This window comes from Somniosus microcephalus, chromosome 20 (genome assembly GCF_052327205.1).
Source record: "Somniosus microcephalus isolate GS21.2 chromosome 20, FLI_Smic_1.0, whole genome shotgun sequence".
Classification (NCBI taxonomy): Eukaryota; Metazoa; Chordata; class Chondrichthyes; order Squaliformes; family Somniosidae; genus Somniosus; species Somniosus microcephalus.
Window position 1 is genome coordinate 7251002 of NC_141006.1, and position 15279 is coordinate 7266280.

Genomic DNA, 15279 nt, shown 5'->3' on the forward strand with positions numbered 1-15279 from the left:
ACTAGCATGGAGTGGACAGTCTGCAGGTTAAGAACCTAAGAAATAGGAGCAGGAATAGGCCACTTAGCCCCTCGAGTCTGCTCCGCCATTCAATAAGATCATGGCTGATTTTGGGCTCAAAGCCACTTCCCCACCCGCTCCCCATAACCCTTCACTCCCTTATCTTGCAAAAATCTGTCTATCTCCACCTTAAATGTATTTAATGACCCAGCCTCCACAGCTCTCTGGGGCAGAGAATTCCACAGATTTACGACCCTCTGAGAGAAGAAATTCCTCCTCATCTCAGTTCTAAAAGTTCTAAAAGTGCCCCCGCGTTCTAGATTCCCCCACGAGGGGAAACATCCTCTCTGCATCTACCTTGTCGAGCCCCCTCAGTATTTTATATGTTTCAATAAGATCACCTCTCATTCTTCTAAATTCCAATAAGTATAGGCCCAGCCTGCTCACCCTTTCCTCATAAGTCAACCGCCTCATCTCTGGAATTAACCTAGTGAATCCTCTCTGAACTGCCTCCAATGCAAGTATATCCTTCCTTAAATAAGGAGACCAAAACTGTACGCAGTACTCCAGGTGTGGTCTCACCAATACCCTGTACAGTTGTAGCAGGACTTCCCTGCTTTTATACTCCAACCCCCTTGAAATAAAGGCCAGCATTCCATTTGCCTTTTTGATTACTTGCTGTACCTGCATGCTAACTTTTTGTGTTTCTTGCACAAGGACCCCCAGGTCCCTCTAAACTGTAGTATTTTGTAATCTCTCTCCATTTAAATAATTATTTGCTTTTTTATTTTTCCTGCCAAAGTGTATAACCTCGCACTTTCCCACATTATACTCCATCTGCCAAATGTTTGCCCACTCACTTAGCCTGTCTATATCCCTTTGCAGGTTCTTTGAGTCCTCTGCACAACTTGCTTTCCCACCCATCTTTGTATCATCCGCAAACTTGGCTACATTACACTCGGTCCCTTCATCCAAGTCATCAATGTAGACTGTAAATAGTTGAGGCCCCAGCACTGATCCCTGTGGCACCCCACTAGTTACTGTTTGCCAACTGGAAAATGACCCATTTATCCCAACTTTCTGCTTTCTGTTAGTTAGCCAATTCTCTATCCATGCTCATATATTACCCCCAATTCCGTGAGCTCTTATCTTATGCAGCAACCTTTTATGTGGCACCTTATCCAATGCCTTCTGGAAATCCAAATACACCACATCCACTGGCTCCCCCTTGTCCACCCTGCTCATTACCTCCTCAAAGAACTCCAGCAAATTTGTTAAACATGATTTCCCTTTCATTAAACCATGCTGACTCTGCTTGACTGCATTATGATTTTCCAAATGCCCTGCTACTGTTTCCTTAATGAAGGACTCCAGCATTTTCCCAATGACAGATGTTAGGCTAACTGGTCTATAGTTTCCTGCTTTCTGTCTCTCTCCTTTCTTAAATAGGGGTGTTACATTTGCGGTTTTCCAATCCGCTGGGACCTCTCCAGAGTCCAGGGAATTTTGGTTTATTGCAACCAATGCATCCACTATCCCTGCAGCCACTTCTTTTAAGACACTGGGGTGCAGGCCATCTGGTCCAGGGGACTTGTCATCTTTTAGTCCCATTATTTTACCAAGTACTATTTCCTTAGTGATAGTGATTGTCTTTAGTTCCCCCCTCCCTTTGGCCCCTTGATTATCCACTATTGGGATGTTGTTAGTGTCTTCTACCATGAAGACAGATACAAAATATTTGTTCAGAGTCTCTGCCATTTCCTCGTTCCCCATTATTAATTCCCCAGTCTCATCCTCTAAGGGACCAATGTTTACTTTAGCTACCCTCTTCCTTTTTATGTACCTGTAGAAGCTCTTACTATCTGTTTTAATGTTTCTTGCCAGTTTACTCTCATAATTCATCTTCTCTCTCATTATTATTTTTTAGTCATCCTTTGCTGGTTTTTAAAAATTTCCAAATCTTCTGGTCTCCCACCAATCTTGGCAACATTGTATGCCTTCGTTTTCAATTTGATACCATCCTTTACTTCCTTAGTTAGCCACGGATGGTGCTCCCTTCTCTTAAAATCTTTCTTCCTCACTGGAATATATTTTTGTTGAGAGTTATGAAATATCTCCTTAAATGTCCGCCACTGCATTTCAACTGTCTTACCCTTTAATTTATTTTTTCAGTCCTCTTTAGCCAGCTCTGCCCTCATGCCATTGTAATTGCCTTTGTTTAAGATCAGGACGCTGGTTTGAGATACAACTTTCTCACCCTCCAACTGAATTTGAAATTCAACCATGCTTTGATCACTCTTTCCTAGAGGATCCTTTACTATATGATCATTTATTAATTCTGTCTCATTACACTGTACCAGATCCAAGATAGCCTGCTCCCTGGTTGGTTCCATTACATACTGTTCCAGGAAATCATCCCGGATGCACTCTATGAACTCCTCCTCAAGGCTATCATGGCCAATTTGATTTGTCCAATCAATATGGAGATTAAAATCACCCATGATTATTACCGTAGCTTTTTTACAGGCCTCCATTATTTGTTGATTTATGCTCTGTCCAACAGTATTGCTACTGTTCGGGGGCCTGTAGATTACGCCCATCAGAGACTTTTTCCCTTTTTTATTTTTTATCTCCACCCAAACCGATTCTACATCTTGATCTTCTGAGCCAATATCACTTCTCACCACTGCACTGATCCCATCCTTTACCAACAAAGCCACCACACCTCCCTGGGTACTATGTAATGAGAAAGGATTAATTAGCAATCTTGTTGTGCGAGGTCCCTTGGGGCAGAGCGATCATAATACGATAGAATTCTTCATTAAGATTGAGAGTGACGTAGTTGACTCGGAGACTAGGGTCCTGAATTTAAATAAAGGAAACTGTAATGGTATGCGGCGCGAGTTGGCTAGGATGGATTGGGGAACGTTACTTAAAGGGTTGATGGTGGATAGGCAACGGCAAACATTTAAAGATCGCATGGATGAACTACAGAAGGCTTTCGATAAGGTCCCGCATAAGAGATTAGCATGCAAAGTTAAAGCACATGGAATTGGGGGTAAAGTACTGACTTGGATAGAGAACTGGTTGGCAGACAGGAAGCAAAGAGTTGAAATAAACGGGTCTTTTTCCGAGTGGCAGGCAGTGACTAGTGGCGTACCGCAGGGATCGGTGCTAGGACCCCAACTATTCACAATATATATTAATGATTTAGACGAGGGAAATAGATATAATATCTCCAAGTTTGCAGATGACACAAAGCTGGGTGGGCGAGCGTGCTGTGAGGAGGGCGCAGAGAAACTCCAGTATGATTTGGACAGGTTGGGTGATTGGGCAGATGCATGGCAGATGCAGTATAATGTGGATAAATGTGAGGTTATCCACTTTGGTGGCAAAAACAGGAAGGCAGATTATTATCTGAACGGCAATAGATTGGGAAAAGGGGAGGTGCAACGAGACCTGGGTGTCCTTGTGCACCAGTCACTGAAGGTAAGCATGCAGGTGCAGCAGGCGGTTAAGATGGCAAATGGTACGTTGGCCTTCATAGCGAGAAAATTCAAGTACAGGAGCAGGGATGTCTTGCTGCAGTTGTACAGGGCCTTGGTGAGACCACACCTTGAGTATTGTGTGCAGTTTTGGTTGCCTTATCTGAGGAAAGATGTTCTTGCCATGGAGGGAGTGCAGCGAAGATTCACCAGACTGATACCTGGGATGGCAGGAATGACGTATGAAGAGAGATTGGGTCGATTAGGCTTATATTCGCTAGAGTTTAGAAGAGTGAGAGGGGATCTCATTGAAACTTATAAAATTCTGACAGGACTAGACAGACTAGATGCAGGAAGGATGTTCCTGATGGCAGGTGAGTCCAGAACCAGGGGTCACAGTCTAAGGATAAGGGGTAAGCCATTTAGGACAGAGATGAGGAGGAATTTCTTCACCCAGAGAGTGGTGAACCTGTGGAATTCTCTACCACAGAAGGCAGTTGAGGCCAAATCATTAAATATTTTCAAGAGGGAGTTAGATATAGTTCTTAAGTTTAAAGGGATCAAGGGCTATGGGGAGAAAGCAGGGACAGGGTACTGAATTTGGATGATCAGCCATGATCTCATTGAATGGCGGAGCAGGCTTGAAGGGCCAAATGGCCTACTCCTGCTCCTATCTTCTATGTTTCTATGTCGGTAGCAGGAGTGGACAGTCCGCCGCTTGACCTCGGTAGCATGGAGTGGACAGTCCACAGCTTGACCTCGGTAGCAGGGAGTGGACAGGCCATGGTTGACCGCAGTAGCATGGAGTGGACAGTCCACAGCTTGACCTCGGTAGCAGGGAGTGGACAGGCCATGGTTGACCGCAGTAGTATGGAGTGGACAGTCCACAGCTTGACCTCGGTAGCAGGGAGTGGACAGGCCATGGTTGACTGCAGTAGCATGGAGTGGACAGTCCACAACTTGACCTCGGTAGCAGGGAGTGGACAGTCCACAGCTTGACCTCACTAGCATGGAGTGGACAGTCCACAGCTTGACCTCGGTAGCAGGGAGTGGACAGTCCACAGCTTGACCTCACTAGCATGGAGTGGACAGTCCACAGCTTGACCTCGGTAGCAGGGAGTGGACAGTCCACAGCTTGACCTCACTAGCATGGAGTGGACAGTCCACAGCTTGACCTCGGTAGCAGGGAGTGGACAGGCCATGGTTGACTGCAGTAGCATGGAGTGGACAGTCCACAACTTGACCTCGGTAGCAGGGAGTGGACAGTCCACAGCTTGACCTCACTAGCATGGAGTGGACAGTCCACAGCTTGACCTCGGTAGCAGGGAGTGGACAGGCCATGGTTGACTGCAGTAGCATGGAGTGGACAGTCCACAGCTTGACCTCGGTAGCAGGGAGTGGACAGTCCACAGCTTGACCTCACTAGCATGGAGTGGACAGTCCACAGCTTGACCTCGGTAGCAGGGAGTGGACAGGCCATGGTTGACTGCAGTAGCATGGAGTGGACAGTCCACAGCTTGACCTCGGTAGCAGGGAGTGGACAGTCCACAGCTTGACCTCACTAGCATGGAGTGGACAGTCCACAGCTTGACCTCAGTAGCAGGGAGTGGACAGGCCATGGTTGATCACGGTAACATGGAGTGGACAGTCCGCAGCTTGACCTCAGTAGCATGGAGTGGACAGTCCGCAGGTTGACCGCGGTAGCATGGAGTGGACAGGACATGGTTGACCTCGGTAGTATGGAGTGGACAGTCCGCAGGTTGACCGCGGTAGCATGGAGTGGACAGGCCGTAGCTCGACCTCGGTAGTATTGAGTGGATAGATAGCAGATTGTCTTCGCTAGCATGCAGTGGATGGAGTACAGGTTGAATTCATTAGTGTGGACCTCACGGACTGCAAGTTGATATCACTAACACCTGTGTATGGACCACAAGTTGACCTCAATGGCGTGGTGTGGATGAACTGGAGCTTGACCATACTAGTTTAGATTGGAGGCAAACATAGTACTGACGCTACTTGTTTATTTTGTTCTGTTCTCCAGGAATTCGTCATGATTATTGTATTTGGGCTGGAGTACGTCATTCGAATCTGGGCAGCTGGCTGCTGCTGTCGGTACAGAGGATTGCAGGGGAGGCTCCGATTTGCTCGAAAACCATTCTGCGTAATAGGTAAGAACAACCGCACTGTGTGACATCCTTTAATAAATATCAGGATCTCAGCAAACACAGAGCATTCATATTAAAGAAGTAGAGGAGAGATTTCTTCTTGCTTATTCTAGTGAAATATATGCACATTCTCACAGCTTTATTTCCAATAACAGAGGGAATCTTTCCTTCCTCCTCTGGAGAAACTGACAAAATATAGCAACATAATAATACAAGCAAACATTGATAGAGAGACTTCTCAAATGTGTTGTACTTTCCACATGTTGCCTGTGTCGAGTGACCGGCAATTGTACGCACATTACTTTGGTTGATTGATTGCATTCGGTTAGGATAGCCAAGACAGGTGTGGGTTGAAAAAAAATGCACCCTCAATAATCGGGGTGTTATGTTTGTCTCAGCTTTCTTTGTAAGTTATAAGGAAAAGCTGGTAAAACATGGGCTGTTCAGCTTGAAAGAAGACAACTGAAGGAGACTTCCTGGAGATATGTAAGGCAGAAAATGGTATAGAAAAGGCCACTCCAAATTAAAGCATGACGGTAGGACAAGGGGACACATGGTCAAACTGGTGAAAAAGAAATTTAGAACTGATCTCAGGAAGTTCTTCTTCACGCAAAAAGTGTTCAACACATGGAACGGACTTCTGTTTAGAGCAGTGGAGGTGAAAACCCCAGAATTATGTAAGTGGATGCTGTGGTGAGCAGCCGCTAGGATCTTTGTGGATGGCTGAATTCAGATGGATTGAGTGGCCTCCCTCATCTGTATCTATAATATGTGCTCATTTACTTGTCTTCAGCTCCCTCCCTTAGTTTTGTATAACTTTCCTTATCCCTGCTGTGCTCGATGGTAGTCTTTAGTCTCCTGGAATATGTCAGTGATGTGCCTTCAATAACCACAAAACTAGAAGTTATAGACTTTAACAAGTTGGCTTTTAATCACTAAGATCAGAGCTAACATCTCAACACACTGACTGGCTCGCAGGAATGAGTCATACAGATCCTGGGATCTTTATGTAAGAGAAGTCAGGGGCGGAGCCAAGAGCCAAGACCTGGAACCTTACAGGTTAGTCAGGAAAGAGGAAGTGAAACTATACACCGTGTGGGGGAGGGTAATATACATGAGTGCAAAACGAATACAGGCAAGAACGAATACAGGCAAGACAAACAGGTTTCATTACATTCACCCCTTCTTTAGATTTAGTCCATCGGGGTGATGTTTCTTAAAAGTTGGTATAAGTGAGTCTGTCAGGAGGTTTTGCGGTTCTCAGTGATCGTCGCAAAGCCGGTTGGGGTGCCTCTAGGGGAGTGGATTCTGGTTCCTCCGCTGTCCGGGCCTCCGCAGTGTCTTCCAGGTTATCTGCAGTGTCCTCCAGGTTAAAGTTGGGTATTGATACCTCTGGGCGTCCTGTCTCGTTTTGGTGTAGGTCTTCCTCGGGTAGTCTCTCATCGTTCTCTCCGCTCCCCGAGGGAGCGAGGTCTTTTATGGAAACAGTGTCCTCTCGCCCGTCAGAGTATTCGATATAGGCGTACTGAGGGTTTGCATGGAGGAGCTGTACCTTTTCCACAAGGGGGTCCGTTTTATGGCCTCTCACGTGCTTCCGCAATAGTACTGTCCCCGGAGACATCAGCCACGCGGGTAGAGATATGCCCGAGGTCGATTTCCGGGGGAAAACGAACATCTTTTCGTGAGGGGTAGCGTTAGTGGCTGTACATAACAGAGACCTTATGGAGTGGAGCACGTCTGGGAGGACTTCCTGCCAGCGGGAGGTCGGAAGGCCTTTTGACTTTAAGGCTAACGTGACAGCCTTCCAAACAGTAGCATTCTCCCTTTCCACTTGCCCATTACCCCGGGGGTTGTAGCTAGTGGTTCTGCTAGTGGCTATCCCCTTTGAGAGCAAGAACTGGCGCAGTTCGTCACTCATAAATCACAGAATCACAGAATCACAGAATCTACAGTGCAGATAGAGGCCATTTCGGCCCATCGAGCCTGCACCGACACATATCCCACCCTATCCCCGTAACCCCACGTATTTAATCCCCTAACACTAAGGGTCAATTTATCATAGCCAAATCAACCTAACCTGCACATCTTTGGACTGTGGGAGGAAACCGGAGCACCCGGAGGAAACCCACGCAGACACAGGGAGAATGTGCAAACTCCACACAGACAGTCGCCCGAGGCCAGATTTGAACCCGGGTCCCTGGCGCTGTGAGGCAACAGTGCTAACCACTATGCCACCGTGCCCCCCATCGCTGTGTATGTAGTTCGGCATGCCAAACATGCAGAATAGATTACCGAGACACTTGATGACCGTGGCACTGGTCATGTCTGGGCAGGGAATGGCGAAGGGGAAGCGGGAATATTCATCGATGATATTGAGGAAGTATACGTTACGGTCGGCAGAGGGAAGGGGTCCCTTGAAGTCCAGACTTAGGCGCTCGAATGGCCGTGTGGCTTTGATAAGGTGTGCACGGTCAGGCCTGTAGAAACGAGGCTTGCATTCCGCACAGATGCGGCAGGCTCTGGTCATTGCCCTGACCTCCTCGATGGAGTGGGGCAGATTGCGGGACTTTATAAAATGGTATAGTCGGGTGACCCCTGGGTGACAGAGGTCGTTGTGGAGACCCTGTAATTTGTCCGTATGAATGCTGGCACACATTCCCCGCGATAGGGCGTCTGGGGGTTCATTAAGGGCTCCCGGCCTGTACATAATATCATAGTCGAACGTGGATAGTTCGATCCTCCACCTGAGTATTTTGTCATTCTTGATTTTCCCCCTTTGTTTGTTATTAAACATGAAAGCCACCGACCGCTGGTCGGTGAGCAGGGTGAAATGTTTGCCGGCTAGGTATTGTCTCCAGTGCCGCACTGCCTCCACTATAGCCTGTGCCTCCTTCTCGACAGAAGAGTGCCTGATTTCAGGTCCCTGAAGGGTTCGGGAGAAGAAGGCCACAGGTCTCCCAGCCTGATTGAGGGTCGCAGCTAAAGCAAAGTCTGACGCATCGCTTTCGACTTGAAAGGGAATGCTTTCGTCCACTGCACACAGTGCAGCCCTTTCAATGTCCTGATTGATACTGGTGAAAGCCTCCCGAGCTTCAGCTGATAGTGGGAAGGACGTCGATTTAATGAGGGGTCGGGCCTTATCAGAGTGATTGGGCACCCATTGGGCATAATACGAAAAAAATCCCAGGCACCTTTTTAAAGCTTTGGGATTGTGTGGCAGGGGCAGTTCCTTTAGGGGGCGTAATCGGTCAGGGTCCGGTCCAATTACCCCATCTTCCACCACACAGCCGAGGATACAGAGACGGGTTGTGTTGAAGACACATTTGTCTTCGTTGTAGGTTAGATTCAGCTTTAGGGCAGTTTTTAAAAATCTCGCAAGATTTAGATCGTGGTCTTGCTGGTTGTGCCCGCAGATAGTGACATTGTCCAGATAGGGGTAGGTAGCTTGTAGTTTATTCTCGTCAACCATGCGGTCCATCTCACGTTGGAAGACCGAGACCCCATTTGTTACCCCGAAGGGCACTCTGAGAAAATGGTAGAGGCGTCCGTTCGCCTCAAAGACGGTGTATGGGCAGTCCTCCGTTCTAATGGGGAGCTGGTGATACGCGGATTTGAGGTCGATAGTCGAGAAGACTCGGTATTGCGCGATCTGGTTGACCATTTCTGATATGCGGGGTAAAGGGTAGGCGTCCAGCTGGGTATAAATATTAACAGTCTGGCTGTAGTCAATTACCATCCGTTTCTTTTTGCTATTTTTAACTATGACTACTTGGGCACGCCACGGACTGGTACTGCATTCAATAATGCCTTCCCGCAGGAGTCTGTCCACTTCCGCCTTGATAAAGTGTCTGTCTTCCAGACTGTACCGTCTACTTTTGGTCGCTATGGGCCTACAGTTCGGAGCGAGATTAGCGAATAAAGAGGGCGGGCTGATTTTTAAGGTTGATAGGCCACAGACTGTGAGTGGCGGCTGGGACCCGCCATATGCTAGCGTGACACTTTCGTGGTGGCACTGGAAGTCCAGGCCCAAGATTACATTAACACAGAGTTCTGGCATCACGAGGAGTTTAAAATCCTTGTAGTCCGTGCCTTTTACAGTCAGTGTTACCACACAGTAGCCCAAAATGTCCGAAGTGTGGGGCTTAGCAGCCATAGCAATTCTGCTCCGTGTAGGGGTTACCGTTAATGAGTGCTGCCGTACCAGGCTAGGGTGGATAAAACTCTCGGTACTCCCACAGTCAATTAAACATTTCGTTAAATTCCCGTTTACCTGTATGTCCATCATGGATTTTGTCAACGGGTGTGGCCTGGATTGATCCACCGTGATCGAAGCCACTGTTGGGCCCTGGGCGGCCGTTGAGTCGGGAAAAGATTGCGGATCCCAAGATGGTGGCCCGCATGGCACACACGAGGCGGTGACGGAGTTGGAAATCGGACTCCCCCTGCAGACTTTGCTAAAATGCCCCTTTTTCTTACATTTGAAGCATGTAGCGTCCTTCGCTGAGCATCGTTGTCTGGGGTGCTTGGCCTGGCCGCAGAAGTAGCATTTCGGGCCTCGAGACATTGCCGCTGTAGTAGGACTCCTGGGTGAACTTCTGTGTGGGGACTCCGGCGATGTAGAGATGGTCTGAGACCTGGATGGGGAAGATGGCTGATTGAAAGATGGCGGCCCGCTCGGCGCGCACGAGGCGGTGAGGGCCGCACGGCCGGAAGAATAAGAGTCAGAGTTTTTCTGGGCCACGTCCAGCGATCGCGCAGTGGCCACTGCCTTTTTTAAGTCCAGGACCTCCTTCTCCAGCAGTCTCTGCCGGATATAATTCGATTTGAGGCCCGTGCTGAAGGAATCGCGGACCAATTCGTCAGAGTACACGTTGGCCGTCATGGCCTTGCAGTTACAGTCCCGGACCAAGTCCTTTAGGCCCTGTAAGAAATCGTCCATTGATTCCTCAGGTTGCTGCCTGCGTGTAGCCAGCAGATGTCTGGCGTACACTTCGTTTACTGGCCTCTGGTATTGGGCCTTCAGGATAGTGATGGCCTCCGTGTAAGAGGTGGCGTCCCGGATGAACGAATAAATCCGATGATTAACGCGAGTAGTCAGTAGACTCAGTTTATCTACCTCGCTAGCGGATGAGGCCCTCGCGAAGAGTTCGAAGCATTTGAGCCAGTGTCCAAATTGATTTGATGCTTCAGCAGAATGTGGATCCAAGTCCAGACGCTCTGGTTTTAGGAGTCGATCCATCCTAGTATTCTTTAGTGATTAAAATTGATGTGCCTTCAATAACCACAAAACTAGAAGTTATAGACTTTAACAAGTTGGCTTTTAATCACTAAGATCAGAGCTAACATCTCAACACATTGACTGGCTCGCAGGAATGAGTCATACAGATCCGGGGATCTTTATGTAAGAGAAGTCAGGGGCGGAGCCAAGAGCCAAGACCTGGAACCTTACAGGTTAGTCAGGAAAGAGGAAGTGAAACTATACACCGTGTGGGGGAGGGTAATATACATGAGCGCAAAACGAATACAGGCAAGAACGAATACAGGCAAGACAAACAGGTTTCATTACAGTCAGATTGGTCCAAGGGATATGCTGATAATAGACCTATAACTTTTTTGTGGCCATTACAGAAACATGGCTGCAGGGTGACAATGCCTGGGAATTAAACATACCAGGTTATTTAATGATCAGGAAGGACAGGCAGGAAGGAAGGGGAGGTGGGGTGGCTATGTTAATAAAGGAAGGAATCACTGTAATACAGAGAAATGATATTGGGTCAAAAGATCAGGATAATGAAACAGTTTGGGTGGAGGTAAGGAATAATAAGGGGAAAAAAACACTAGTGGGCGTAGTCTATAGGCCTCCGAACAGTGGCAACTCTGTTGGACGGAGTATCAATCAGGAAATAGTTGAGGCTTGTAATAAGGGAACATCTATAATTATGGGGGATTTCAACTATCATATTAATTGGACAAATCAAATTGGGCAGAGCAGCCTTGAGGATGAGTTCATTGAGTGTATTAGGGATGGGTTTCTTGAGCAGTATGTAACTGAACCGACCAGGGGGCAAGCAACCTTAGATCTGGTCCTGTGTAACGAGACGGGATTAATTAAAAATGCCCTAGTAAAGGATCCCCTTGGAATGAGTGACCATAACATGGTTGAATTCCATATTCAATTAGAGGGTGAGAAGGTTGGATATCAAACAAGCGTCCTAAGCTTGAATAAAGGAGACTATGAAGGTATGAGAGCGGAATTGAGTAGAGTGGATTGGGAAAATAGATTAAAGGGTAAGACGATACATGATCAGTGGTGTACATTTAAGGAGTTATTTTACAACTTCCAAAAAAAATATATTCCACTGAGAAGAAAAGGGTGTAAAAGAAAAGACAACCATCCGTGGCTAAGTAAAGAAATTAAGGATAGTATTCGACTAAAAACAAGGGCATATAAGGTAGCCAAATCTAGTGGGAGGATAGAGGATTGGGAAAACTTTAAAAGACAGCAAAAAATAACAAAAAGATTGATTAAGAAAGGGAAGATAGATTATGAAAGTAAATTAGCAAAAAATATAAAAACAGATAGTAAGAGTTTTTATAGTTATATAAAAAGAAAAAGGGTGGCTAAAGTAAATGTTGGTCCCTTAGAGGATGAGACCGGGAAATTAATGGTGGGAAATATGGAGATGGCAAAAACACTGAATGAATATTTTACATCAGTCTTTACAGTAAAAGACACTAAGAATATCCCAACACTGGACAAACAGGGGGCTAAAGGGGGGGAGGAGCTAAACAGGATCAAAATCACTAAGGAAGTGGTACTCGGTAAAATAATGGGACTCAAGGCGGATAAATCACCTGGACCTGATGGCTTACATCCTAGGGTCTTGAGGGAAGTGGCGGTAGGCATTGGTAATAATTTTCCAAAACTCCCTGGACTCGGCAAAGGTCCCGGCAGACTGGAAAACTGCTAATGTAACACCCTTATTTAAAAAGGGCAGTAGACAGAAGGCTGGAAACTATAGACCGGTTAGCCTAACATCTGTGGTAGGTAAAATTTTGGAGTCCATTATTAAGGAGACAGTAACAGGACATTTGGATAATCATAATTTAATAGGACAAAGTCAGCATGATTTTATGAAGGGGAAGTCATGTTTGACAAATTTGCTGGAGTTCTTTGAGGAAGTAACGTATAGGGTGGATAAAGGGGAACCAGTGGACGTAGTGTATTTAGACTTCCAAAAGGCATTTGACAAGGTGCCACACAAAAGATTATTGCTTAAGATAAAAAATCACGGGATTGGGGGTAATATTCTGGCATGGATAGAGGATTGGCTATCTAACAGAAGGCAGAGAGTTGGGATAAATGGTTCATTCTCAGACTGGCAATCAGTAACTAGTGGTGTTCCGCAGGGGTCAGTGCTGGGTCCCCAACTCTTTACAATCTATATTAACGATTTGGAGGAGGGGACCGAGTGTAACATATCAAAGTTTGCAGATGATACTAAGATGGGAGGGAAAGTAGTGAGTGAGGAGGACATAAAAAACCTGCAAGGGGACATCGACAGGCTAAGTAAGTGGGCAGAGATTTGGCAGATGGAATACAATACTGGAAAGTGTGAGGTTATGCACTTTGGCAGGAAAAATCGTAGAGCAAGTTATTATCTTAATGGCAAGAAACTGGAAAGTACTGAAGTACAAAGGGATCTGGGGGTCCTGGTGCACGAAACTCAAAAGGTTAGTATGCAGGTGCAGCAAGTGATTAAGAAGGCCAATGGAATGTTGGCTTTCATTGCTAGGGGGATAGAATATAAAAATAGGGAGGTATTGCTTCAGTTGTACAAGGTATTGGTGAGGCCGCACCTGGAATACTGCGTACAGTTTTGGTGTCCATACTTAAGAAAGGACATACTTGCTCTCGAGTCAGTACAAAGAAGGTTCACTCGGTTAATCCCGGGGATGAGGGGATGGACATATGAGGAGAGGTTGAGTAGATTGGGACTCTACTCATTGGAGTTCAGAAGAATGAGAGGCGATCTTATTGAAACATATAAGATTGTGAAGGGGTCGGATCGGGTGGATGCGGGGAAGATGTTCCCAATGATGGGTGAAACTAGAACTAGGGGGCATAGTCTTAGAATAAGGGGCTGCTCTTTCAAAACTGAGATGAGGAGGAACTACTTCACTCAGAGGGTGGTAGGTCCATGGAATATGCTGCCCCAAAAAGCTGTAGAAGCTACATCATTACATAAATTTAAAACAGAAATAGACAGTTTCCTAGAAGTAAAGGGAATTAAGGGTTACGGGGAGCGGGCAGGAATTTGGACATGAGTCTAGGTTCGGATCGGTCATGGCCCTGTGGGTAGCGGAGCGGGCCCAGGGGCCGTGTAGCCTGATCCTGCTCCTAGTTCGTGTGTCTAATTCTGTTAGATTCAGGAGATGGTTCTGTGATAGTGGATTGGCGGTTAGGATCAGATCAGCCATGATCTTATTGAATGGCGGAGCAGGCTCGAGGGGCCGATTGGCCTACTCCTGCTCCTATTTCTTATGTTCTTATGTTCTTATTATTGTTGACTTTGTTGTTTACTTGTGAGAATTTGAATTTCCCACAACAAAACCGTGGCTGTGATCTACATGGCCTGTAACTGATTCAAGCCTTCATTTCAAGATTTCAGAGCAATTACACCTTGTAGCCATAAATGGATACATGCCTACACTTTAGCAGCAGAATTGGCCCAGGAATTGCATCGGTTGTGTTCTGGCCAGCACGGACCCTGCCAGAGTATGCAGGGCCAGTGGAACTAGCAGATGCCTGCACCACTATGGGCACATCTCTGGCACCCATGCTGCCAGAAACTCCAGTGCCTACTGCCATCTGGAGGGTGCCTGTTTCTCCTCCCCCCTAGAGAAATGATGACAGTGCCTCCTTTAGCCCCCTGCATAACGGAGTCAATAATAAAAAACTTGCCGGATCAACTTAATGGCCCAGAAATTGACGTCCCAACGCGTGAGTATGCACGGGGTACTCACCCGTAGGCCCAACGAAAGTGCCGGTTCCGTGCATGCGCTGCACATGCGCGGGAAACCGGCACTTCCGTTCCCCTGAAAGAAGGGGTTGACAGGTGGAACGCGTGCGCCGGAGAGGCAGCGCGTGCGCATCGAACTTATGTTTCTTTTGCAGGTTTCGCCGGGAGGGTAAGTCTCCAGCAGTTACACTTTTAAAAAGCAGGGCAAGGCCTGCTTTTAACAAGGTAAGTGGTGAATTAATTAAAATTAAAACATTTTTTCCTCAGGTTTATTATTTTTAAATACTTTAAAGAAAGGTAAGTTTATTTTTAGCCCCGTTAGAAAATGTAATTAATTTTTTCAAAAATTTAAATTATTGTTTAAAATAGTTATTTCATGTAATTTTTAGTTATTTTAAAAATGTGATTTAAAAAAAAAAATTATTTGAAGTTTTAGTGATGTTTTGGGGCTTATAGTATTTATAGGTTTGACAGCACTTCCTGTCAAACTTATGAATGAAGCATTCCCTGCTACCATTGGCTCTCCATGGCCCACGTGATCCCAGGGGACGCATCGAACACTGCGTGCCGGCAGTTGGAGGAGGCCCAGGATCGGAATCCCACGGG

At 46.6% G+C, this 15279-nt stretch overlaps 1 protein-coding gene across 1 annotated transcript in view; it reads left to right on the top strand.

Moving 5' to 3' along the window:
• Positions 1 to 15279, top strand: part of LOC147103040 (potassium voltage-gated channel subfamily KQT member 4-like) — a 424561-nt gene that overhangs the window by 153967 nt on the left and 255315 nt on the right. Inside the window, exon 3 of the mRNA XM_085963167.1 lies at positions 5527 to 5653. Within this exon, the coding sequence (XP_085819293.1) occupies positions 5527 to 5653 (127 nt within the window). The remainder of the gene's footprint in view (positions 1 to 5526; positions 5654 to 15279) is intronic.